Source organism: Equus quagga, chromosome 19, assembly GCF_021613505.1.
Source record: "Equus quagga isolate Etosha38 chromosome 19, UCLA_HA_Equagga_1.0, whole genome shotgun sequence".
NCBI classification, from domain to species: Eukaryota; Metazoa; Chordata; class Mammalia; order Perissodactyla; family Equidae; genus Equus; species Equus quagga.
The window spans coordinates 26,449,213-26,472,767 of NC_060285.1; the positions used below are offsets into that span (position 1 = coordinate 26,449,213).

Consider the following 23,555-nt stretch of genomic DNA (forward strand, 5'->3'; position numbering starts at 1 on the left):
ATCTGAATATGCAGCCTGAGTGCACTTCACCTTGTGTCAAATAATAGACCCTACATAGAATTAATCACAGACATAGTTACTTGCTGCAGGTCATCTTTGTGACGACTATGATTCTCCCTAGCCTCCTGTCAAGTTCCAAGTGGCTTTTCCCCTGATTACAGAGTATTGATTTTGTACCACGATCTACCCTTGAAGTTTACTCCAGTAGCTTCAGGAAACATCTGTGGTTTGTGAATACAGGAGTACCTAAACTGGAAAAGTCAGTACTTCTAGTTAATACTTGAAGATGTGACCTTGATGGTCACATAAACTTTGCATGGAAGTAAAGAAAATTTGTTAAGGTATGATTCAACTTGATTCTTGAATTTTGTTTTATGAACAATTGAAAATCTGAAAATTGGATTTTGCTATAGAAATAAGAAGAATAATAAGTGATAAAAATTTAATATTGAAGGAGTTCACTAATCACTAATTAAGTGTATTTCTCTGTGCAGGTATAATTTGGCCTCACGAGATTCTGTCTTAGCAAGAAGGAAGTGGAAAATACTCTTGGAGAGAAAACTAAGACAATAAGAAAGCGAGAACTTATTTTCACATGGTTGTCAGCTCACTTACCAGTATGGACACTTTTCCCACCACTTTTCCTCCTGGTGGAGATAGTGGGCTGACAAGTTCTCAATCTGACTTCCAAAAACTGTTAATTGATGAAAGGTTACGATGTGAACATCATAAAACTAATTATCAGACTCTGAAAGTTGAACACACAAGGTAAATTACTTAAATTTGGAGGTGAGAGGCTTGGTTAAGAAAAAAAATGTTTTGTGTCTGTTTGCTCTGGAACATATAGTGTAATTTGTATTTTGCAGTATATTCACTTAAGACTTTTTTAATACAGTAAAATTTTTGCTTTAAAAGTACTTTATTGAAAACTGAGCATGTATTAAGTGGGTTATGAATTTATAAAAGTAGCAAGACCTATAAAATTAAATGTATCTAGGTGGCCAAATGGGTTTTTTCCCTCTCAGAGTAAAATTGCATGCAGAAATTAGTGTTAATAATTAAATGAAACTCAGTGAAGAAAGATATTTTGCAAATTAAATGGAATGTATACTACTGGTCTTGTCCTATAGTGTTGGTTGACTTTACATAAAGTAATGAAATTAGAAAGCAAAGGATACACTTAAAATGGAATTCTTTTTTTAAAAATCAGGTTGCAAGATGAGTACATAAAGTCACAAAATGAACTCAAGCGCCTGTTAAATGAAAAGCAAACTCACCAGGAAAAATTTCAGCTGCTGCTTGAAGAGCTAAGAGGGGAATTAGTAGAAAAAACTAAAGACTTAGAAGAAATGAAGCTGCAGGTAAGAAAACATTTTTGAGTTAGTATAAAAGTAGTTAGATGTTTAGTGGAAGTCAGTATTTTTGACAAATTCTCTCTATATTCTTAATGAGTATTTTGCTATATCTCCAGGTGGTATAATTTAATCTTCTTTCATATATTCTAGAATGTTAGCTACCATGTAGGGTTTAGCCATGAAACTGTTATTTTATGTAATTTGTGTTATATTACCTGTTCTGACTTAAATAATATTTCACTATTCAGAATAACTGGGAGGAAATACCAGTTTGAATTGATAAAAATTCAGAATTAAATAATATTTTTTTAACAGTTTGTTAATTTTCCTTTATTGTAACTGACACTGAACTGAAAAACTGATAGTTATTTTTAAGGAGCTTCTTAGCAGACGCTGTAAAAACAGTAAGTACACATAATTTATGTGCGCAATGTGACATAAAAGGAGTTTCTAAAGCAAAAGATACTTGGTACTGAAGTACTGACTGCAGTGCCTTTATATATTTTTCACACTATTCACTTTTTATTTGTCTAGAAAGTAGAGCAAAGCTAAACTTCAGCACCAGTAAAACTTACTATAAATTTCAAATAAGTAGGTATCAGTAGTGATATTTTTCTGTATTCATTTAATCTTTGAATAACACCAGCTGTGTATTTCTGCTCATGTAGTGCTTGGTACAAATAATAAGGTATTATTAATACTAGAGTCAGAAGTTGATAGGTGAAAAGCCATTTTCAAGTCATCTAGTATGGCGTATCGCCCAAGTGCTGGATTCCTTTGACAGCAGTGGTGGAAGTTCATTGTTCAGTATCTTCTTGAAATCTTCCATTCTTGGGATCACTGCCATTGAGCTTGGATTGGAGCCTCCACTGTGCTTGGCTTTTTCATTCCTAGCTATATTTAGGGCATCTAAACAAACAAAAACCTAAGAAATGTGAGTTGAAGAGGAAAATGTAATTTAAGCCTCTAGAATTGGTAGATTAATTGGTTTTGCAAAAATTGAGAGGCCTCTGTGAATGGAATCTGTGAGCACTGAACCTGAGGTGTTCAAAGTATTCTTCAGGCATTGCATATGATTACTCTGTTTCTTGAGGGCAACATGTAGATGTGCTTATTTGTACCAAGTGCATGCAAACAGTAAGCTTACAAAGACTGGAGTGGCTATATTAATATCAGATAAAATAGAGAGTATTACCAAAGATAAAAAGGACCTTATTATAACAAAGAAAGAGTCAATTCACCAAGGAAATGATGACCTTCAACAAACAGCTATAGTTCTATGCCTTAGTTTTCTCATGTGGTAAAGGGGATAAAAGTTGTTACCTAGCAGGGATTTTTGTGAGGACTAATGAGGTACTATTTATATTTTTAGTACAGTATTTGACACATAGTACTCATAAATGGCAGTCATTTTTGTTCTGTTTGAATGCAGGCTCCATGAGGGCAGGAACCCTTTTTCACTGTGTCTCCAGTGCTCAGGATGGTGTCCAGCAAATATTTTTTAAATGAATGACACGAATAAATCGAAAAAATGAATGACTCAGAATTGTTGTTCTGTTCATATACATACAATGTTGCACTTCTTGTCTCATACGTACCTAGTGCCTCAGCATCTTAGAGTTGATAATCATATAGTTCTCTTTCCTACCTGTTATAAGTTGTATTTTTTTCCCCAAAAAAGATATGTTGAAGTTCTACTGCATAGTATGTCAGAATGCGACCTTATTTGGAAATAGGGTCTTTGCAGATGTAATTAGTTAAGATGAGGGGTCTTACTGAAGTAGGATGGGCCCTTAATGCAATATGACTGGTGTTGTTATAAGAAGAGGCAAAGAGACCCAGAGACAGAAACGCATGGGTTTGTGGGGCCGCAGGGATGGGGAGAACATCTTATGATGACAGAAGCAGAGATTGAAATGCTGCAGCTGCCAAAGAGTGCCAAGGATCGCCAGCACACCACCAGAAGCTAGGACGAGGCAAGGAGGGATTCTTCCCTACAGTGTTCAGAGGGAGCATGGTCTAGCTGACACCTTGAATTTGAACTTCTAGCCTCCAGAACTGTGAGACAATAAATTTCTGTTTTAAGCCACCCAGTTTGTGGTGTTTTGTTATGGCACCCTAGGAAACTAATACCCTCTTCAAAGCAGAATTCCTGTTTGGACCATCTATGACACAGGACTCTTCATTCAGTGCTGGAGAACCTAGTGAACTTTTAGAGTGGTCCAGTTCCATTTATGGATTGAAGTGTATTAAGCATGTTCTCTCTCATATTGAAATGAAGTCATCCTTGTAGTCTCCCTGTTGGTTCTTTTAGTGTTTCTTGTACTCTACACAAAATAACTTTGGACATTTCTTTATGTGATAACTTATCAAATGCTTGCTGACAAATATAATTTATCTCATAAAGTTTCTATTTTTCAAGATAAATATCACATAGAAATCAGATACGTTTATCTGGCAAAAGTAAGGTAAAGAAACATCTATACATATGTATACACATATTGAAGCAATTTAACTATTTGCTTTAATGAATGTTTGCAATTTTTACAAATTGTGAATTGAATGAAGTTAAGTAAATTCAACAAAGTAAGATCAGCAAGAGAGATTTCAATGAAGATTTATGAAAGGTGATTATTTTTAAAATACACATGTATTATATTATCTTGTCTACCTGCAAAATGCCTTTTCTGAGTTAAGATTTAATATCCCTTTGGCTTTTATATAAAAATAATATAAAAGACGTTCATTTAAGACTTTCTGCATCACTTGTTTAGCTGTAGTGAATGAGAAGAATAGTGCCTAGTTCATACGATGGTTGTAAAGATGAAGTGAGACCACGCATAGAAAGTGTTATTATAGTACTTTGATGTAGTAAGTGGTTAGAACATGTTAGCTGTTATTACTATATTGTTGTGATATTCCATGTTAGCAAAACCTTTTGTTTTAAATATGGGAGTCATTTGATATATTTCTGGTAAAAATTTTAAATAATTACTTTACCAAAAATTTATATGCATTCTTTGTTCCAGGCAATGAAAACTATATAACCCAATATGTTTCCTATTTTATTTGGCTGCTAGAAAGCTCAGACCAAAAGTTATTACTCAGTTTCAGTCATTAATTTGTTAAGAATCTCTGGCACAACAATGTTTGCTTTTTTAAATTAAAACATTCCTTGAAAAATTTTGGTCTATTTTATATTATTAATATGACACCTGTTGGAGTGTTACAGATTTGTTTTTATAGATTTAATATAGGTAATGACACATAGAGTGTTGTATGATAAAGCATTCTTGTAAGTTTCTTTTGAGACAAATAGTGGCAGTATTCCATTAGAAGTCTAAGACACAGCATAATTTCCTCGTAAAATGGTGTGGGGAAAATCCTGAGATTCAATGTCTTAGGTGTATGTGTGCTTTGAGGGGCAAGGAGAGAGAGATGTTTATGTGTGTGCTTGTTTTTAGTAAGATTCTTAAGAGATAAAGAGTCTTAACTCTAAGATTTTTTTCTTTATCAGAAACCTCCTAGATCTCAAGACTCCCATGTAGTTGTTTCAGTCTTCTTTTTTCCTTTTAGTAGATCCATATTTCCTTCAGTATCATGTTCCTGCTCTCTTAAGGACTTTCTTTAAATTTCTTATAGTGCAGCTCTACTGTTGAGAAATTTTTTCAGCTTTCATATATCTAGAAAAATTGTTTTTAAAGATATTTTTGCTAAGTATTGAATTCTAGGGTGACAGTTGCCCCCCGTCCCAGTACTTTAAAGATGTTGATCTTCTGTCTTCTCACTTATATTGTTTCACATAAGAAATTTGCTGTCATCCTTATCTTTGTTCTTTGTATGCAGTGTGTGTTTTTTTCTTGGCTCCCCTTAAAATTTTCTTTTTGTTGCTGATTTTGAGCAATTTGATTAACATGCCTTTGCGCTTTTCTTCTTTTTGGGCTTGGGATTTATTGAGCTGCTTGGGTCTGTGGGTTTATAGTTTTCATCAAATAGAACATTTTTGGACATTATATCTCAAAATATCTTTTGCTGCCTCCTCTTTCATCTCCTTTGGGGGGAGTCCAATATCAGACCATTTAAAGTTCTCCCCTAGCTCACTGATTTCTGTTTCTTTAATCTTTTTTGTCTCTTTGTTTCATTTTGGATAGTTCCTGTTGTCATGTCTTCAAGTTCACTGATGTTTTCTTCTGCAGTGTCTAATCTGCCATTAATCCCATGTAGGGTATTTTTTTACCTCAGAAAGTGTAGGTTTTATCTTGAAGTCCAACTTTGGTCTTTTTCATATCTTCCTTATCTCTGTTTAATGTAGTCAGTCTTTTCTATAGCTTTTTGAACATATGGAATTCAGTTATAATAACTATTTTAATATCTTTACTAATTCTAACCTAAATATCACCTCTGGGTTGGTTGACCTTTTTTTCCTATTTATTGTGGGTAGTATTTTCCTGCTTCTTTGCATTCCTGCTAAATTTTTATTGGATACTAGACATTGTAAATTTTACTTTGCTGAGTGCTAGATATTTTTGTATTCTGATAAATATTCTTGAGGTTTCTTTTGGGACACAGTTACTCTGAAACAGTTTTATCTTTCTGGGTCTTTTAACATTTGTTAAGTGGGAGCAGATTAGTGTTTAGAGTAGTGCTAATTATTTCCCACTGCTGAGATCCTTCTGAGTACTCTACTCATTTCTCTATGAAATGAAGTTTTTCAGTCTGGCTTTTGGGCAAAGGAACTATGCATAGCTCTTTGTGAGCTCTGAGTAATAATCCCTCTAATCCTTTCATGTGATTCTTTTCTTGGTCTTAGGTATTTTCCTTACGTATGTGCTGATTAGTACTCTACTGAATGAGTTAAGAGGAACCTTGTGCAGGTCTGCATGATTTTCTTTCTCTGCCACCCTCCTCTCTGCTGCCCTGTCTTGTGACTCTAGCTACACTAGTCTCTCTGGATTCTCAGTTCCATCTCCTCAAGTCAGGGAGTCCATCAGACTCTGTCTGGGTATCCCTTCCTGTGCCATTGCCTGGAACCTTTCACAAAGCTCACCTTCTCTGTTTTCTCTCACTGATCTTTGTTGCTTCACTATGTCCAGTGTCTTGAAAACCTTTGTTTGATATTTGTCCATTCTTTTGTTTGCTTCAGGCAGGAGACTAAATCTGGTCTCTATTATGCCATATGCTGGAGGTGGATGCACTGTTATTTTTAGTATCATTATTTTTTATTATTGACATCATAATGGTTTATAACATTGTGAAATTTCAGGTGTACATTATTATTTATCAGTATTCTGTTGACTGTATCATGTTCACCACCAATAGTCTAATTTTTATCAGTTGTCATGTATATGTGCCCCATTAACTTTTTTTCCCATCTCAACCCCCTTCCCTCTGGTAACCACTAATCTGTTCTCTTTTTCACATGTGTGTTTATCTTCTTATAAGTGGAAGTACTTTTATTTTTAATTAACTTTTAATTGTGGAAATCTCAAACAAGTACAAACGTAGAAAAAATGGTGTGATGCATCACCATGTGCCTGTCACCCAGCATCAATAATTACCATCTTTGAGCTAGTCTTGTTTTATCTTCTAACCTCCCCCATCCCCTTTCTGTCCCTCAACCCCTCTGGATTATTGAGAAGAAAATTGTACCCTAAATATTTTAGTATATATCTCTATTATTTACCAAAGCAGTCCCTCCTTTAAAAGCATAGCCACAAAATCATTACCATACCTAAAAGTACTTGTTCCTTAGTACCTCTTAATGTAACATCTTTGTTCAGATTTCCTTAATTTTCCCACCATTTTGCTTGCTTTTTGGTTTATTTTTCAAGTTGGTTTGTTTGAAACAGGATCCAAGTAAGGTTTACCTGTTACTCTCTTCCTTTTAATTATCACCCCTTCTCGGTTTAGACTCTTGATACTATCACCCAGACTCCTGACATTATAAACAAGATTATAACAAGGGCTTTTTATCTGGTTTCTCTAGCTCCATTCACTGCCTCTCCTTCCCACAGCCACCAAAGCTTTTGATCTATCTTACTTCTTCCTAAAGTATAGATACAGGGATGCCATTCTTAAGCTTAAAAACCTTCAATGAATAAGCAAGGTACAGAAAAATGTGTATAGTATGCCTTCTTTAGGTAAAAATTAAAAGTGATATATAGGCATATATATCTATAGATTGTTTTAAGAAGGATACATAAGAAATTGTGAACAGTGGTTGCTTCCTAAGAGGGAAACTGGATGACTGAAGTGAGAAGGCTTAGTTTTTTAATACTATATTTTATTTTGTTTGAATTATTGTATTATGTGATTACATTTATTCATTTTAAGTAAAAATTATTTTTTAAGTAAATACTACTGAATACAGAGTAAATTAGAAGAATATGAACCCTGGTATTCAGGAACCTTCCACTCTGTGCCTTCCATGTCTTTCCTTTTTGCTCCCAGCCAGGATGCAGCTCTCCGAGGTGGCATTTGGAAATGTGTCAGCATGGCCTTGTTGTCACAGTGTCTAGAGATTGCTATCAGCATTAATGCACAGGGACCCAGGATTCTAAATTTCCTGTAGTGCTCAGTGTGATCCCATCTAAAATGCCTTTAGCTCACCTTTGAGGATCATTTTTCTCCCCAGGGAATTTAAAATTTTACCCATTCCTTGGTGTTGGGTTCTACTTAAGCTTTAGTTTTCCCATTCCTTTGGTGTGCCATTCGTTCTGTCCTAAATAGCTTTTCTGTTTGTTTTTGCCTGTCTGGTAAACCTATATTGCCTATTTTCGTAGTTATTTATATGTATAAGTTATTTTTTATGTGAGAGTTTGAACTGCTTATGGAGAGAGAGATGCTTCCTGTGAGTTTTTGTGATCTCGAGAAAGTTAGACTGTGTGCTTCAGTTTCTGTAAAAAGGGGATGACAGTGTAGCTACATTGTGGATTGTTGTGGTGATTAAATAAATTAATGCTTGTAAAGTATTTGGAACAGTATGTTATGTAGATTATAGTATGTTGCACAATGCTTTATGTATTGTAGGCATTTATTCAGTAAAATGTGTGGAGTATTGATGAATAAGTGAATAAATTAAACTTAACATTTTTCTTAGTTTTCAGAGATTAATGTAAATACAAGCTAGGTTTTATTTTTTTTTTTACAACTAGTATTCATTCATTCAAGAAATAATTATTGAATGGTTCCTATGTGTCAGACAGTAGTGTGAGGTGTTGGGACACCATGGTGAATAAAGACCATGTGTGCCCTTAAGAAACCTATATAAATATTTGATTACTTATTGAAATATGAGTAAGAGAGTATAACAGCGGAGAGCCTAAATTAGTTTTGGTGGTCAGAGTAAAAATTAACTTTTTCTGATTGAAAATAAGTCTGAAGAATTCTCTGTGGTATACCAAATTATTACAACTTTATTTTGCTTGCTTTAGAAAATAAACTATCAGCCATTGTATCCAACATGATAACCTTAGCTGCCAATATAGTTATTCCTTACAGTAACAATCATAATAATCAGAGAATGTCTTTACCTCATGTTTTGACATCTCTAAGAGCCTGAAATTGAGATTCTTCAAGTATTGTTTCAAATGATGGTTCTATGTATATAATGATTACTGTAAAATTAGGTATATTGTGAAACTTGTATGCATTGAATTTCATTGTCATAATTAGGAGAGGCTTTGAAATTTGGCAAATTCTTGATTTTATTATTTGTGATTTCATATTTAGAATTGTTTGTATTTCTCTGCATATCAGGTATTAACTCCACAAAAGTTGGAATTGTTACGAGCCCAAATACAACAAGAATTAGAAACTCCAATGAGAGAGCGTTTTAGGAATCTGGATGAAGTAAGTAATTTATATAAAAGGAACTATGCCTTTGTCTTCATGTGACTGTGAAAAGCTTGATGAAAAGCATCATTCCCCTACTCAAAAGCCCTGCAATAGCTCCCTTTCTTACTCAGAGTCTTTACAGTGACCTTTAAGGCTGCACAGGATCAGATCCCATTACTTCTCTGACTTCTTTCCTTCATCCACGTTGGCCTCCTTGGTATTTCTTTGGCACTCCACAAATGGTGCAGTTCAAGAGTCTTTGTCCAGCTGCTACTTTTGCTTGAATACTATGCTTCCAGATAGCTTTTGGCCAACTTCCTTGTCTTTTTTAAGTCTTTGCTGAAATGTCACCTTCTCAATGAGGCCTACTTTGACCAACCCTGCCTCCACCTAATATTGCAACTTGCCTTTCCCATCTTTCCTTAGACCTTTGGATCCCCATTTACCCTGCTCTACTTTTAATTTTGCTCTAGTACTTATCATTTTCTAATATACTATGTAATATTTATTGTGCTTATTTTTTATTTTCTCTTTTACCACCTCTAGAATGTAAGTTGCATGAGAGGAGGAACCTTTATCTGTTTTGTTCAGTTATGTTCCATGTTCCTAGAACAGTTCCTACATACAGTAGGTGCTCAGTTAATATTTGTTGAATGAAAGAATAAATTTCATGCTCAGAAAAGTAAAAATTTGTTACAGCTTTTCTTCAGATTGAGATCAGTCTCTTTGTATGAAATGTTGGTGTAATATGACTAAATGTATAATAATGGGAACTGGAAAAGACAACAGATATTAAGTATATTAGGTACTATGCTGGACATTTTATGTGTGTTACCTCCTTTAATAAATATACCAGGCCTTACACAAATGAGTATTGTCGCCTTGAAAATGGACCCCTTTGGAACGCTGTAGTCTAGTGATGCTGCCCCTGCACAAAGCAGTTGTGGAGTCTCTTTTATAAATGGCTTACTGGCTTGGTAAAGTCATCTTTTGAATATCCTCCTAGTGGATAACCAAAGGATTATGGTTTGGGAGTAGGTTTAGTTCTTGGATGTAGACTAAATCATGTGGACCTCAGGTAGGTGATCAAGTTAAGTAAAAGCGCTGTTTTTTTTTTTTTTTTTTGGTGAGAAACATGGGTCCTGGGCTAACATCTCTTGCCAGTCTTCCTCTTTTTGCTTGAGGAAGATTGTCCCTGAGCTAACCTCCGTGCCAATCTTCCTCCATTTTGTATGTGGGACGCTGCCTTAGATGGCTTGATGAGTGGTGTGTAGATCTGTGCCCAGGATCCGAACTTGTGAAGCACTGGACTGCCGAAGCGGAGCACGCAAACTTAACCACTATGCCACTGGGCTGGCCCCTAGAAGCATTTTTTAAAAAACATCAAAACAAAGTATGTCTCTAATAAAATCATGAAACCCATTTTCTTGGTTTGTAAACTGGCTTAGAAGAGAAATCTTTCAGTTGAAGATTACAGTCAGCTAAGGATTTTAGGAGGTATGCTTTCCTTGTTATTTAATTTCCTTATGGGTGTTGAAATATGTCTCCTTCACCTTTCTGCTTTATTGCCTAAGTACTTATTGAGATTCAGAATGCCAGCAAGTCTTGTTGTGTTAGGAAGCAGCATTGGAGCATACCAGGGAGTTGCATGTGTTCCTGGTTAGTCAGGAAGGTTGGTGCTAGATATATTCTTCAGACTGGCATGTTGAGTTGAACTATCGTAATATTTGATTGAACCTTAACTTACTGTACTAAATATTCAAATAATCTTTTATCTACTTTGAATTCATCCTGTCTGACTTTTAGGGGGTATTTTATATTTTATTGTGGAATTAATTTTTTTAATCTAAGTATATTTTGAAAGATATGCTGCTTTCTCAAATATTATTTTATTAAGCTCAGAGGTAAAAACTTTTGACGTGTTATAAATTTTTATGATTATGAGAGTCAGTGAGGAAATAAGGTTAGTTGAATGGTAATTTGCTTTATTGGTACCTTCTCAGGAATGTACTAATTCTGTATGGAGGATACTTGTCATGAGAACTTTTCCAAGGTTTATTTATACTTCTGTTAAGCTTATTTTTTACTTTTGGAATGGCTGTCACATATAATGCCATTTAAAATATATTTGCGAAAGTCGTTTTTTGGAGTGAGTACAAATTTCATTAATAAATTTATGATAAATTGCAATCTCCTTTTAATTTAGGAAGTGGAAAAGTATAGAGCTGAATATAATAAGCTTCGCTATGAACATACATTTCTCAAATCAGAATTTGAACACCAGAAAGAAGAATTTGCACGTATTTTAGAAGAAGAAAAAATAAAATGTGAATCAGAGGTGAGTGATTGATCATACTAACTTAGCCATTAGCCTTCTAGTCAATAAAATTTTATGATTTTTTTCAAAATCCCAAGTTAGAGTGGATTGCATAGTTATGTTTTATTAATAAATGGTGAAATGTTTGTCATGATTTTCATCTACTCCATAGCAACACTTTTCTTATGAATATTCTTTTTTGGCTGTTAGATTTTCCTATTCTCTTTCTCCCTTATTTTGCCCTAGTCAGTGGAGATAGTCTCTTTTCTTCCATAGCCACAGAGATAGACTTCTCTTTGCAAGTATAGTGTGTGTGATTTCTTATTTAGCACTGTCTCCCTCTACTTTTAGAACCAAACCACATCCAAGAGAGCTCTGGCTGTTGTTTGCACTGATAAAAACAAGGAGTTTTATGCCTTAGGGTGTGCCCGTCACCTTCAAGAAGTGTACTTTGTCCTTTCTGACGTCTGCACTTGCAGCATTCTCTCTACAGCGTGCGCCCCTACGCTATCTCTATTGCTGGTGGCAGTCCTTCTCCTCATTTTGTGGTTTGTCTCCTAATTTTGCCAAAAATGGAGTGTGTGTTTCTCATTTTTTATGTTGCTTTTAGATGATTTTTCAGGATGGAAGGAGAGAAATACCAATTTTATCCTGCTATATTCAACTAACAAATCTAATGCCAGTTGAATTTGTTAAAAAAAAAAAAAAAGTTTGATGTCTGTAGTTATGTGAAATATTTTATGTGCATACACATCTGCATTGTATATTTATTGCATTGTCTTTATTTGGAACTAAGATTTAAAATATACTCACCTTCCTTTATCAAATACTAATTGGATCAAACTGATTTGTTCTTATTAATAGTGAGCCAACTGTTTCATTATTGTTCAATATGTAAGAAAGCTGTGTGAACTTTGGATCATTTGAATCCATTAGTAATAGAGTACCAGAAAACTATAAATATTTACACATCTTTTTCATTAAGGAGATTCTTTACAGCTTTAAATGCTTCATTCATATATGATCTCACTTTTGTTATAATAGTCAGTGAGATGAGGCAGGACTGTCTTATTTTCTCCATTTTAAATGAAGACACTGAAGCACAAAATAAGTGACTTGCCCAAAGTCTCACAGAAAGTCAGCAGCCAAGTTAACAGCGAAACTCAGGTATCCTAACTCCCAGTTTTAAGTTTGAAAGTATCAATTATTTGAATTTGCCTTGCTAATTAGGGGCCATCCAACAACTATAATTTTGTCTAGAGATCAAGCAATTGATCTGTGTGATTATGAAAGGTTTTGAATGTATAATTATGACATGCTTAAAGGAATTGCATATAAAAATTTTCTTGTGGAAAATAGGAGTGATAAAGATTTCTAGCCTAAAATGTAAATTTAGTATATTGAAGAGTAGCTACTGAGGTTAAGGACAGTGGTGCTTCATTTTACTCTTTGCTTTTAAAATCTAATGTTGGTGTTTATCTGGTAATGATTATTTGAATTCTCTGGTTTTAGTTTTATTATTTTTTTAAAGAATGAAACCTGCATCTGAAATCTGATGACAAATCTGTTTTTTACTCATGAAAGACAAAATGATATCCATTAAAATTTTTTAGAGGTCAGTGGCATCATCAATTTTCATAATTGGAATGTCTTATGACATTCTTAGAAAGCTGAAGATAAGCAGCCAGCTAAGGAGCCATAATTAGTAGAGGTTAGAAAAGTAAAACTTTCTGATAAGACTGAAGGCCTTTTCTTTCTACTTCCCAATTGATTATGTAGGAGCAATATTAATTAGTGGATATTGGGTATTTGCTTTCATTCCATCACTAATTCTTTATACTCCAGTTTCTGTATACAATAACAGTAAAACCTAGTGAGATGATTGTGGATCATGAACAGCAATAAAACTTCAGAGCAAAGCCTACTCTTGCCATCTTCCACTTTTATAATTTCAACTGGTGTAAAATATATTAGTTTGTACTGATATATTAGTTTCATACACATGAAATCCTGAAGTTGCATATATAGTTGTTATTCAAAAGTGGTACTATTGTGTTTTCATTATGTTATTAGGACTCGAATTTTATATTATTCTGCAAATAGTAATAAAGAGCAGTGCAGAGTTTTAGGTATAGGTGATTATACTGGTAGACTGAACGAGTGAAAGAAGCAAGAGTAATTCAGTGGGGAAGTATTAAGATGTTGAGAGAGGGGCGGTGAGCCCTGCATCATATGAAAAACCATCAAGAGTGACAGTGCATAATAAGTCCCTGAGATTATGCCGTTGTGCTCTGCAAACTGAGCTCTACCTTCGCTTTTATTGGGCTAGTGAGAAGCCAAAGTTCCTATGACAAAAAGGAGAACTTTTCTGGGTCCCTGTTACCACATGCCATTTTTTTCTTATAGCACTGGTAGCGCAAAACTGATAATGCATTTCTAGTTTGGTCCTTATCCTGACACATAGTCAGTAGACATCATGAAACCTCTAAAAACACTTCCTTTTTGTCCTGCTAGGTTCTGAAGTTCTAGCCAGATTGCTGCTTTAGGCCCAGATGGTTCCTTTATCTAAAATATTCCAAGTTCTCTGACTTGAACCCTTCTCAGATTACTCTGAACCACGTTACAATAGACAGAAGTCTCCCAAATTAAATTACCTCATGTTGGAATTCTCTGGGATTGATTTTAGCAAGCTTTTAGAAGGGCTTTGTGAAATTTTACTCATTAAAATTTTCTGTGAATGCAGTTTAGAATATCTCAAAAACTAAACTTTTTACGTGTAAATTTAAAATCTTTTAGATGTTCATTTAGTGTGACATTGGGAACTGACTTAACTGCTGTGTGCATCAGTGTGCTCGTCTGTAAAATGATGTTAACAGCAGTACCTATCTTGTGGAGTTGTAAGAATTTAATAAATTAATATGTGTAAAGTGCTCGGATGAGTACCTAGCACATAGTAAGCATTCAATAAATGCTAGCTGCTATTATCATTGTTTAAAATTCCATGTCCTCGAATTTCTTGTGTATATATGTGATCTTCTTCTTTACTTTAGCATGCTAGAGTTTTCAGTGTCAGGTCTGTACTTAGATACTCTAAATAGTTTGAGGGCATTTCTCATTACAGTGTCTGCACCCCCCACCTTCACCTCCCAGCGTTCTGACTGCTCCACTTTCAGGTGCTATCTGCTGTGGCTTTTTTTTTTTTAGTTACAGCTTTCTTTTACTATCCTCATGACCAAGGTGACTCTTGGGGCCTGAAAAAGGCATATGTTTTATTATTTCTATTCCCTTGTTCAGTCTGAGTAGAATTCTTTTTTTTTTTTTTGAGGAAGATTAGCCGTGAGCTAATATTCACCAGCAATCCTCCTGTTTTTGCTGGGAAAGACTGGCCCTGAGCTAACATCCATGTCCATCTTCCTCTACTTTACATGTGGGACACCTGCAGCAGCATGGCTTGATAAGCAGTGCATAGGTCCGTGCCCAGGATCCAAACCAGTGAACCCCGGGCCACCAAAGTGTAACATGCAAACTTAAGCACTATGCCACTGGGCTGGCCCCTAGAATTCTTTTTAAGACACTGAGTGAACATCACTCCATTTCCCAACAGTTCTTGTATCCCATCTCCTAATCTTTCCATAACTATAACTGGGATCAAGTACAGAACTGCTTTCTTCTGTCACTATCTTTCTCTTAAAAATATGGGGGAAAAATAGAGGTTTAAAGAAAGGACATGATAACTTCCAAAATTAGACTAACATATGAACTTTAAATCTGTAAATAATTTAAGTACTAACTTCTTCTTAGTGTAAATAAATGACAAAATGTTTTTGTATTCCATCATGAATATAGGAAAAATCAATTCTAGTACACATAGGAGAAAGGAGAAAATTAGAATAGTAGGAATATTAAAAGGTAAACTAACTTGATTTTAAAAACTCAGATCTGGGAACTTGAAACTTCATGTGTAAAATGTTTACCATAATGCCTGACATATAATAAATGCTCAAATTAATGGTATTATTACTATTAGTACCTGACAGCATTAATTATAGTACTAATTATCATAATAAATGTAGCAGATATTTTAAAATAGATTTCACATTTGTAAATGAGAAGCTACAGAAGTTGAGGAAGTGAAAGACGTAGAGGCAAGACACAAATTCATATTTAATTTATTGAGAGAGTCACTTTGTATTACTTCTTTGAATTCTGTCAACAACCCTAGGAATTAGACAATCAGTATCCCCATTTTATAACTGAGAAAATACTCATTTATGAGGAAACACTCATGAAGCACTGAGAGAATGGTCCAAGGTCATACAGCTAGTATGTGGTAGAGCCAGGATTCAAATCTAGGTAGTCTGAGGGGGGCCAGTTCTCCTTTTGGCCATGATAGAATAATAGGGACTGAATTTACCCTAAGGCCCTGACTGAAAACTGGGGCAAAATATTGGAAACAATGGTTTTCAGACACTGGAAAACAGGTGGTACAAAGCAGTGACCCCTGAAGGAAGAAAAATGAATGAAGTGAGCTTTATGAAGTGAGCCCTGTCTTATGTCCACCAGTGTGGAAGGGCTCCCTAATGTGTGGTGCGTTGAGTAGAAGACTCAGAGGGATTTTACCTCAGTAGTAGGGCCAAATTAGCCCTACACTAAAGGCTACTCTGGTCCTGCCTAACAGGTGTAAAAGCAAGATTTGAAAGGATCATATGATTTCTAAGTAACTTAATTGCATAACAGAACAAAGATTTAAAAGTATGTAAAGAGATACAAAAGAGCCCAGCACTGAAAAAACCATAAAATTCACAATGTCTGACATCCAGTAAAACGACTGGGCAGCCCAGATGGGTTTATAGGAGAATTCTACCAAACATTTAAGAAACAAATTATACCAAATCTCTACAGTCTCTTCCAGAAAATAGAATCAGAGGAAATACTTCATAACTCATTCCATGAGGCCAGCATTAGTGTAATATCTAAACCAAAGACATTACAAGAAAAGAAAACAGAGCAATATCTCTTGTGAACAAAGATGCAAGAATCCTCAACAAAATGTTAGCAAATCAAATCAAACAATGTATAGAAAAGAATAATCCTGAACAATTAGGATTTATCCCAGGCATGCAAGCCTGGTTCAATATTAGAAAATGAATTAATGTAATCTATCACATCTAAAGTTAGGCCAAAGAAGAAAAATCACATGATCATATAAACAGATGCAGAAAAAATATTTGACAAAATCCACCACCTGTTCATGACAAAAACTCTCAGCAAACTAGGAATAGAGAGGAGCTACTTCAACTTGATAAAGAACAGCTACAAAAAACCTACAGCTATCATCATACTTAATGGTGAGAAACCAGAAGCTTTCCCGCTAACATTGGGAACAAGGTAAGGATGTCACCTCTTACCACTCCTTTTCAATATTGTACTGAAAGTCTCAGATAATACAATAAGACGAGAAAAAAATGAAAGATAGAAATTTGGAAGGAAGAAATAAAACTGCTTGCAGATACATGATTGTCTATGCAGAAAATCTGAAACAATCAACAAAAAACTCCTAGAACTAATAAGCAATTACAGCAAATTTGAATGTACAAAAGACAATCACTTTCCTGTATAACAGTAATGTGCAAGTGGAATTTGAAATTAAAAAACAGTCTTATTTATATTAGCATCCCCCAAAATGAAACTTTAGATATAAATCTAAAAAAATATGTACAAGATCTATATGAAGAAAACTGCAAAACTCTGGTGAATGAAATCAAAGAAGAACTAAATAAATGGAGTAATATTCCATGTTCATGGATAAGAAGACTCAGTGTTGTCAAGATGTCTGTTCTTGGGGCTGGCCCCGTGGCCAAGTGGTTAAGTTTGCGTGCTCCACTGCGGCGGCCCAGGGTTTTGCCGGTTCGAATCCTGGGAGCGGACATGGCATGACTTGTCAGGCCATGTTGAGGTGGCATCCCACATGCCACAACTAGAAGGACCTGCAACTAGGATATACAGCTATGTACCAGGGGGATTTGGGGAGATAAAGCAGAAAATTAAAAAAAAAAAAAAAAAAAAAGATTGGCAGCAGTTGTTAGCTCAGGTGCCAATCTTTAAAAAATAAAGATGTCTGTTCTTCTCAAGTTCATTTATAGATCACAATCCCAGGCAAAATCCCAGCAAGTTATTTTGTGGATATCAACAAACTGATTCTAAAGTGTATATAGAGAGGCAAAAGACCCAGAATAGCTAACACAATACTGGAGAAGAATAAAATTGGAGGACTGGCACTGTCTGACTTCAAGACTCATTGTGAAGCTATTGGAATCAAGACAGTGTGTTATTTGCAAAAGAATAGATGAGTAGATCAGTAGAACAGACCAGAGAGTCTAGAAATAGACCCACACTGATATAGTCATCTGGTCTTTGACAGGAGAAAAGACAGAATGGAAAATCTTTTCAATAAAAGGTACTAAAACAATTGGACTTGCACATGCAACAAAATGGATCTAGACAGAGACCATACACCCTTCACGAAATTAACTCAAATAGACCTAAATGTAAAATTTAAAATTATTAAACTCCTGGAAGATAGCATAGGGGAAAACTTAGATGATCTTGGGTTTGATCATCACTTTTTAGATACAACACCGAAGACATGATACATGAAAGAAATAATAAGTTAGACTTCATTAAAGTGAAAAACTTACACTCTATGAAAGACACTGTCAAGAGAGTGAGAAGAGAAGCCATAGACTGGGAGGAAATATTTGCTAAAGACACATATTTCTTACAGGACGGTTATCCAAAATATACAAAGAGTTATGAAAATTCACAATAAGTAAACAGCGAATCTGATTTAAAAATGAACCAAAGACCTTAACAGACATCTCACTAAAGAAGATATTCAGATGGCAAATAAGCATTTGAAAAGATGTTCAACATCCTATTGTCATTAGGGATTGCAAATTAAAACAATGAGATACAACTATACACCTATTAGAATGGCTAAATTCAGAACACTGACAAAACCAATTGCTGGCGATGATGTGGAACAACAGGAGTTCCACCAATTGCTGGTGGAAGTGCAAAATGACACAGGAACTTTGGAAAACAGTTTGGCAGTTTCTTAGAAAAGTGAACATAATCTTACTATATGATCTGACAGTTGTACTCCTTTGTATTTACCCAAAAGAGCTGAAAACTTACATTTGCACAAAACTTAGGCACACATATTTCTAACAGCTTTATTCCTAATTGCCAAAACTTGGAAGCAACCAAGATGGCTTTCAGTAGGTGAATGGTTAAATAAACTGTGGTACATCCAGACAATGGAATATTATTCAGCACTAAAAAGAAACGAGCTAACAAACCATGAAAAGATATGGAGGAACCTTAAATGTGTATTACTACATGAAAGAAGCCAATCTGAAAAGGCTATATACTGGAGGGTTCCAACTATGTGACATTCTGGAAAAGGCAAAACTGTGGAGATATTAAAAAGATCACTGGTTGCCAGGGGCTAAAGGAAAGAGAGGGATGAATAGGTGGAGCACGGAGGATCTTTTAGGGTGGTGAAATTCTTCTGTATGATACTGTAATGGTAGATACATGCCAGTATACATTTGTCAGATCCACAGAATGTGTGACACCAAGAGTGAACCGTAATGTAAACTGTGGACGTTTGGTCATAATGATACGTCAGTATAGGTTCATCAGTTGTAACAAATGTACCACTCTGGTGTGAGATGTTGATAGTGGCGGTAGGCTGTGGATATGTGGCAGCAAGGACATATGGGGAACTTTGTGTACTTTCTGCTCAATTTTGCTTTGAACCTAAAACTCTCTAAAATATAAAGCCTTTTTAAAAAAATGGTCATGCAAAGAAGCAGGAAAATGTATTTTATAATGAAGAAAAATATCAATCAATAGGAATAGACCTAGAGATTACAGAATTAGTAGACAAAGTTAGTTATTAAACCATAAAAATATACTACATATGCTCAAAAAGTTAAGGAAAACCTTGAACATAATGAGAGACATGGAACATATTTTTTAAGAAAGAATCCTAGTAATGAAAAATATAACCTAAATGGAAAATACACGAGAAGTGGATTAGACACTGTGTAAAAGATAATAGCTAAATTGAAGATATAGTAATAGAAACTATCCAAGATGAAATACAGAGAGAAAAAGGATAGGAAATAACCAAATAAAGCTCATAGTGGGGCAACTTCAGATAATTGAAATTCTAAAAAGAGAAGGGAAGAACAGAAAAAAATATTTGAAGAAATAATGGCTAAATTTTTCAGATTTCATGAAAGCTATAAACCTGCATATTCACGAATCTCGATGACTGCATGCACAGAAAACATGAAGAAAACTAAACCAAGGCACATAGATTCATATTACTTAAAACTAGTGATAAAGAGAAAAATCTTGAAAGCAACCAGAAAATTTTGTGCTTGCAAGAAAATGGAGTAGATTTAATTTTCCGTGTTCCTCCTGGTAAGTACAACAAAAAACTCTGGACTTTATATATAAAACAAACATAAGATACTGAAAATGGAGAAAAGGCATACCAGCTAAGGACCTTGGGACCCAAGGACTGACTGTGATATGTTTCCTGGGTTTTTATTTTGCCTCATGGATCCCAGACTTGATGCCGAAGAAGCCAGCAACTTGGCATGGGCACTAAAAAGCCCCAACACAGGCCTGTTTTCTCTAGGCAAAGCACTAGGAAAAGAGCAGCCTAGTAGCCGAGTTAATTTAGATAATAACAGTTCTACTCCAGCCAACACTGTGGTAAAAAGTGGCCCACCCATTATAGCAAAGGCCAATGGAGTGCCTAGACTTCCACCCTCCCCAGGCTGTAACGAGGAACCCTAACTCCCAGCCAAGATGATACCAGAGAAGGCCAGGCAGGGAGCCAGGACTTTCATCCCCACTTAGCAATATAACAAGGGCTCTAACCCCTGCCTTGGCGGCATTGGAGATGACACTGGGAGCCTAAATTTCTACCTTCAACTGGCTGTAATGAGGTGCCCTGCCCCTTCCCTGCCTGGGTCATGCCAGAGAAGGCCTAGTGTAGAATGAAGACTTTCATCACTGCCCAACCCTGTAGTGTCGATGGAGGCCACATGGGGAGGAGTAACAAGACATTTGTCCCCTGCCACCTAGGGAGGCGTCAGTGGGCCTAGTGGGGAGCTGGAACTCTTGCTTCCATCCAGCATGGGTGTCATGAGGAGCCTCCCCATCTTGGGTATCACAGAGGTAAAGTGGAGAATCTGGACTGCTGCTTCCAGCTGGCAGTAACAAGGCAGCAACACCACTCTTCCCCTGCCAGAACGATGTCATAAAAAACCAGCTAAGACAGAGACTTTAAATAAGGTCCAGAGTCTCATAACAATACCTAAAAAGTCTAAATTTCAATGAAAAATCATTTATCATACTGAGCATCTGGAAGATCTCAAACTAAATGAAAAAAGACAACAGATGCTAACACTGTGGTGACAAAGATGTTAGAATTATCTGACAAAGATTTAAAAGTGGCCATAGTAAAAAAAAAAAAAAAAAAAAGCTTCAATATACAATTACAAGCAAATTTGAAACAAATGAAAAAATAGAAAATATAAAGAAGCACCAAATGGAAATTTTAGAACTGAAAAATATAATGGCCAAAAAGATTCCAAAAAAACAAATAAAACATCTCAATGGCTGAACTTAGCAGAATGGAGGGGATAGAGGAAAGAATCAGTGAACTTGAAGATAGGACATTAGAACATTAGTTATTAGCCAATCTGAACAAACTACAGAAAACAGACTTTAAAAAGAAGTGAATGGGGGGGGCTGGCCCCATGGCCGAGTGGTTAAGTTCGTGCGCTCCGCTGCAGGCGGCCCAGTGTTTCGTTAGTTCGAATCCTGGGTGCGGACATGGCACTGCTCATCAGACCACGCTGAGGCAGCGTCCCACATGCCACAACTAGAAGAACCCACAACGAAGAATACACAACTATGTACCGGGGGGCTTTGGGGAGAAAAAAGGAAAAAAGTAAAATCTTTAAAAAAAAAAAAAAGAAGTGAATGGGAAGAGCCTCAGGTGCCTGTGGGACACTAACAAATGATCTAAAGTTTTGTCCTTGAAAAGAGAAGAGGGCAGTGCTGAAAAAGTACTTGAAGAAATAAAGATTGAAAATGCCCCAATTTAGTAGACACAAACATATAGATTTAAGAATCTGAGTGAACATCAAACAGGATAAAACCAAAGAAATCCAGACTAAAAGACGACATAGTCAAACTTATAAAGAGTATAGGAAAAGAAATCTTGAAAGCAGCAAGAGAGAAATGATACCTTACTCACTAGGGGAAAACAATTCTAAGACATTTCTCATCAGAAACCATAGAGGCCAGAAGGACGTGCCACAACATTATCAAGTGCTGAAAGAAAATAAATGTCAACTCATAATTCTATATCCAGCAAAAATATCCTTTTAGGAATGAAGGATAAATCAAGACAATCTTAGAATAAGGAAAACTAACAGAATCTGTTAAGGAATGTTTAAGGAAAATTCTCTAAACAGAAAGAAAACAATAAAAAAAGGAATGTCAAAACATAAAGAAGGATAAAAGAACACAGTAAACAAAATCATGGGTATATACAATAGACTTTCCTGAATGAATTTTCTAAATTTTGTTTGATGGTTGAAGCAAAAATTTTAACACTGTCTGATGTGGTTTTAAATGTGTATAGAGGAAATAATTAAGACAATTATATTGTAAATAAGCAGGGCAAAAGGATGTAAAGGGAGGCAAAGTTTCTACACATCACTTGAACTGGTAAAATGAACCCAATAGACTATTATAAGTTATGTATATATAATGTAGTTTCCAGAGCAACAACTAAGAAAGTTGTACAAAGAGATACACTCAGAACATTATCGATAAATCAAAATGGAATCCTAAAAAATGTTCAAGGAAACCACAGGAAGGCAGAAAAAGAACGCAGAAACCTAAAACAAGAAGTAGAAAAGGGAAAAGTAAAACTATAGAACCCAGCAACACCATCAACCAACAGAATCTGATCACGTTTATGGAACACTCTACCCAGCAAGAGCACCTAAACACATTCTTTTCAAGTGACCACTGAACATATACCAAGATAGACCATGTCCTGGGTCATAATAAACCTCAACAAGTTTATAAAAATTCAAAGTACATAGTGAGTTCTCCAACTACTGTAGAATCAAACTAGAAATCAATAACAGAAAGGTAGCAGGGAAATCTTCACACATTTGGAAATGACATGACACACTTAAAATAGTTCGTGAGTCAAAGAGGAAATTTCAATGAAAATATAATTTAAAAAAAATACGTTGACTTAAATGAAAATGTAACATGTTAAAATATTTGGGACACAGCTAAAGCACTACTGAGAGGAAAATGTTTAGCACTGATTGCATTTATTAGAAAAGAGGAAAAGTGTCAAATCAATAATCTAAGCTCCCACCTTAAGAACCTAGAAAAAGAGGTCCAATAAATCCAAGGCAAGCAGAGGGAAGGAAATAAAGAGCAGAAATCAATGAAATTGAAAACAACAAAAAAATCAGTGAAACCAAGAGCTGTTTCTTTGAAAAGATAAGTAAAATTGACAGACCTCTAGCAAGACTGATAAAAAAAGAGAAAAGACACAAACTGCCTGTGTCAGGAATGAAGCAGAATATCACTGTAGGCCTTCCAGACCTCACAAGGGTAGTAAGGTAATCTGGTGAACAACTCTGCTCAAGTCAATTTGACAAACACAGATGAAATTGATCAAAAGACATACTACCATAACTCATTCCATATGAAATAGGTAATTTGAGTAGCGATATAACTTAGTATTAAGGAAACAGCGTTCATAATTTTTAAAACTCCCCCAAAAAGAATGGTTTCACTGGAGAATTCTACCTAGTGTTTAAAGAAGAATGAAAGGCAGTTTTACACAACATCTTCCAGAAAGTAGAAGAGGAGGGATATTACCAGGGGAGAAGCTGGGTAAACGGTATACGGCATCACTCTGT

At 35.4% G+C, this 23,555-nt stretch overlaps 1 protein-coding gene across 2 annotated transcripts in view; it reads left to right on the forward strand.

Moving 5' to 3' along the window:
• CEP83 (centrosomal protein 83) overlaps positions 1-23,555 on the forward strand; it is a 106,877-nt gene that overhangs the window by 35,683 nt on the left and 47,639 nt on the right. For both annotated transcript variants that reach the window (XM_046646775.1, XM_046646776.1), the window contains exons 2-5: positions 495-768; positions 1,211-1,361; positions 9,114-9,206; positions 11,398-11,529. In XM_046646775.1, the coding sequence (XP_046502731.1) occupies positions 596-768; positions 1,211-1,361; positions 9,114-9,206; positions 11,398-11,529 (549 nt within the window). In that variant the 5' untranslated portion in view covers positions 495-595. The remainder of the gene's footprint in view (positions 1-494; positions 769-1,210; positions 1,362-9,113; positions 9,207-11,397; positions 11,530-23,555) is intronic.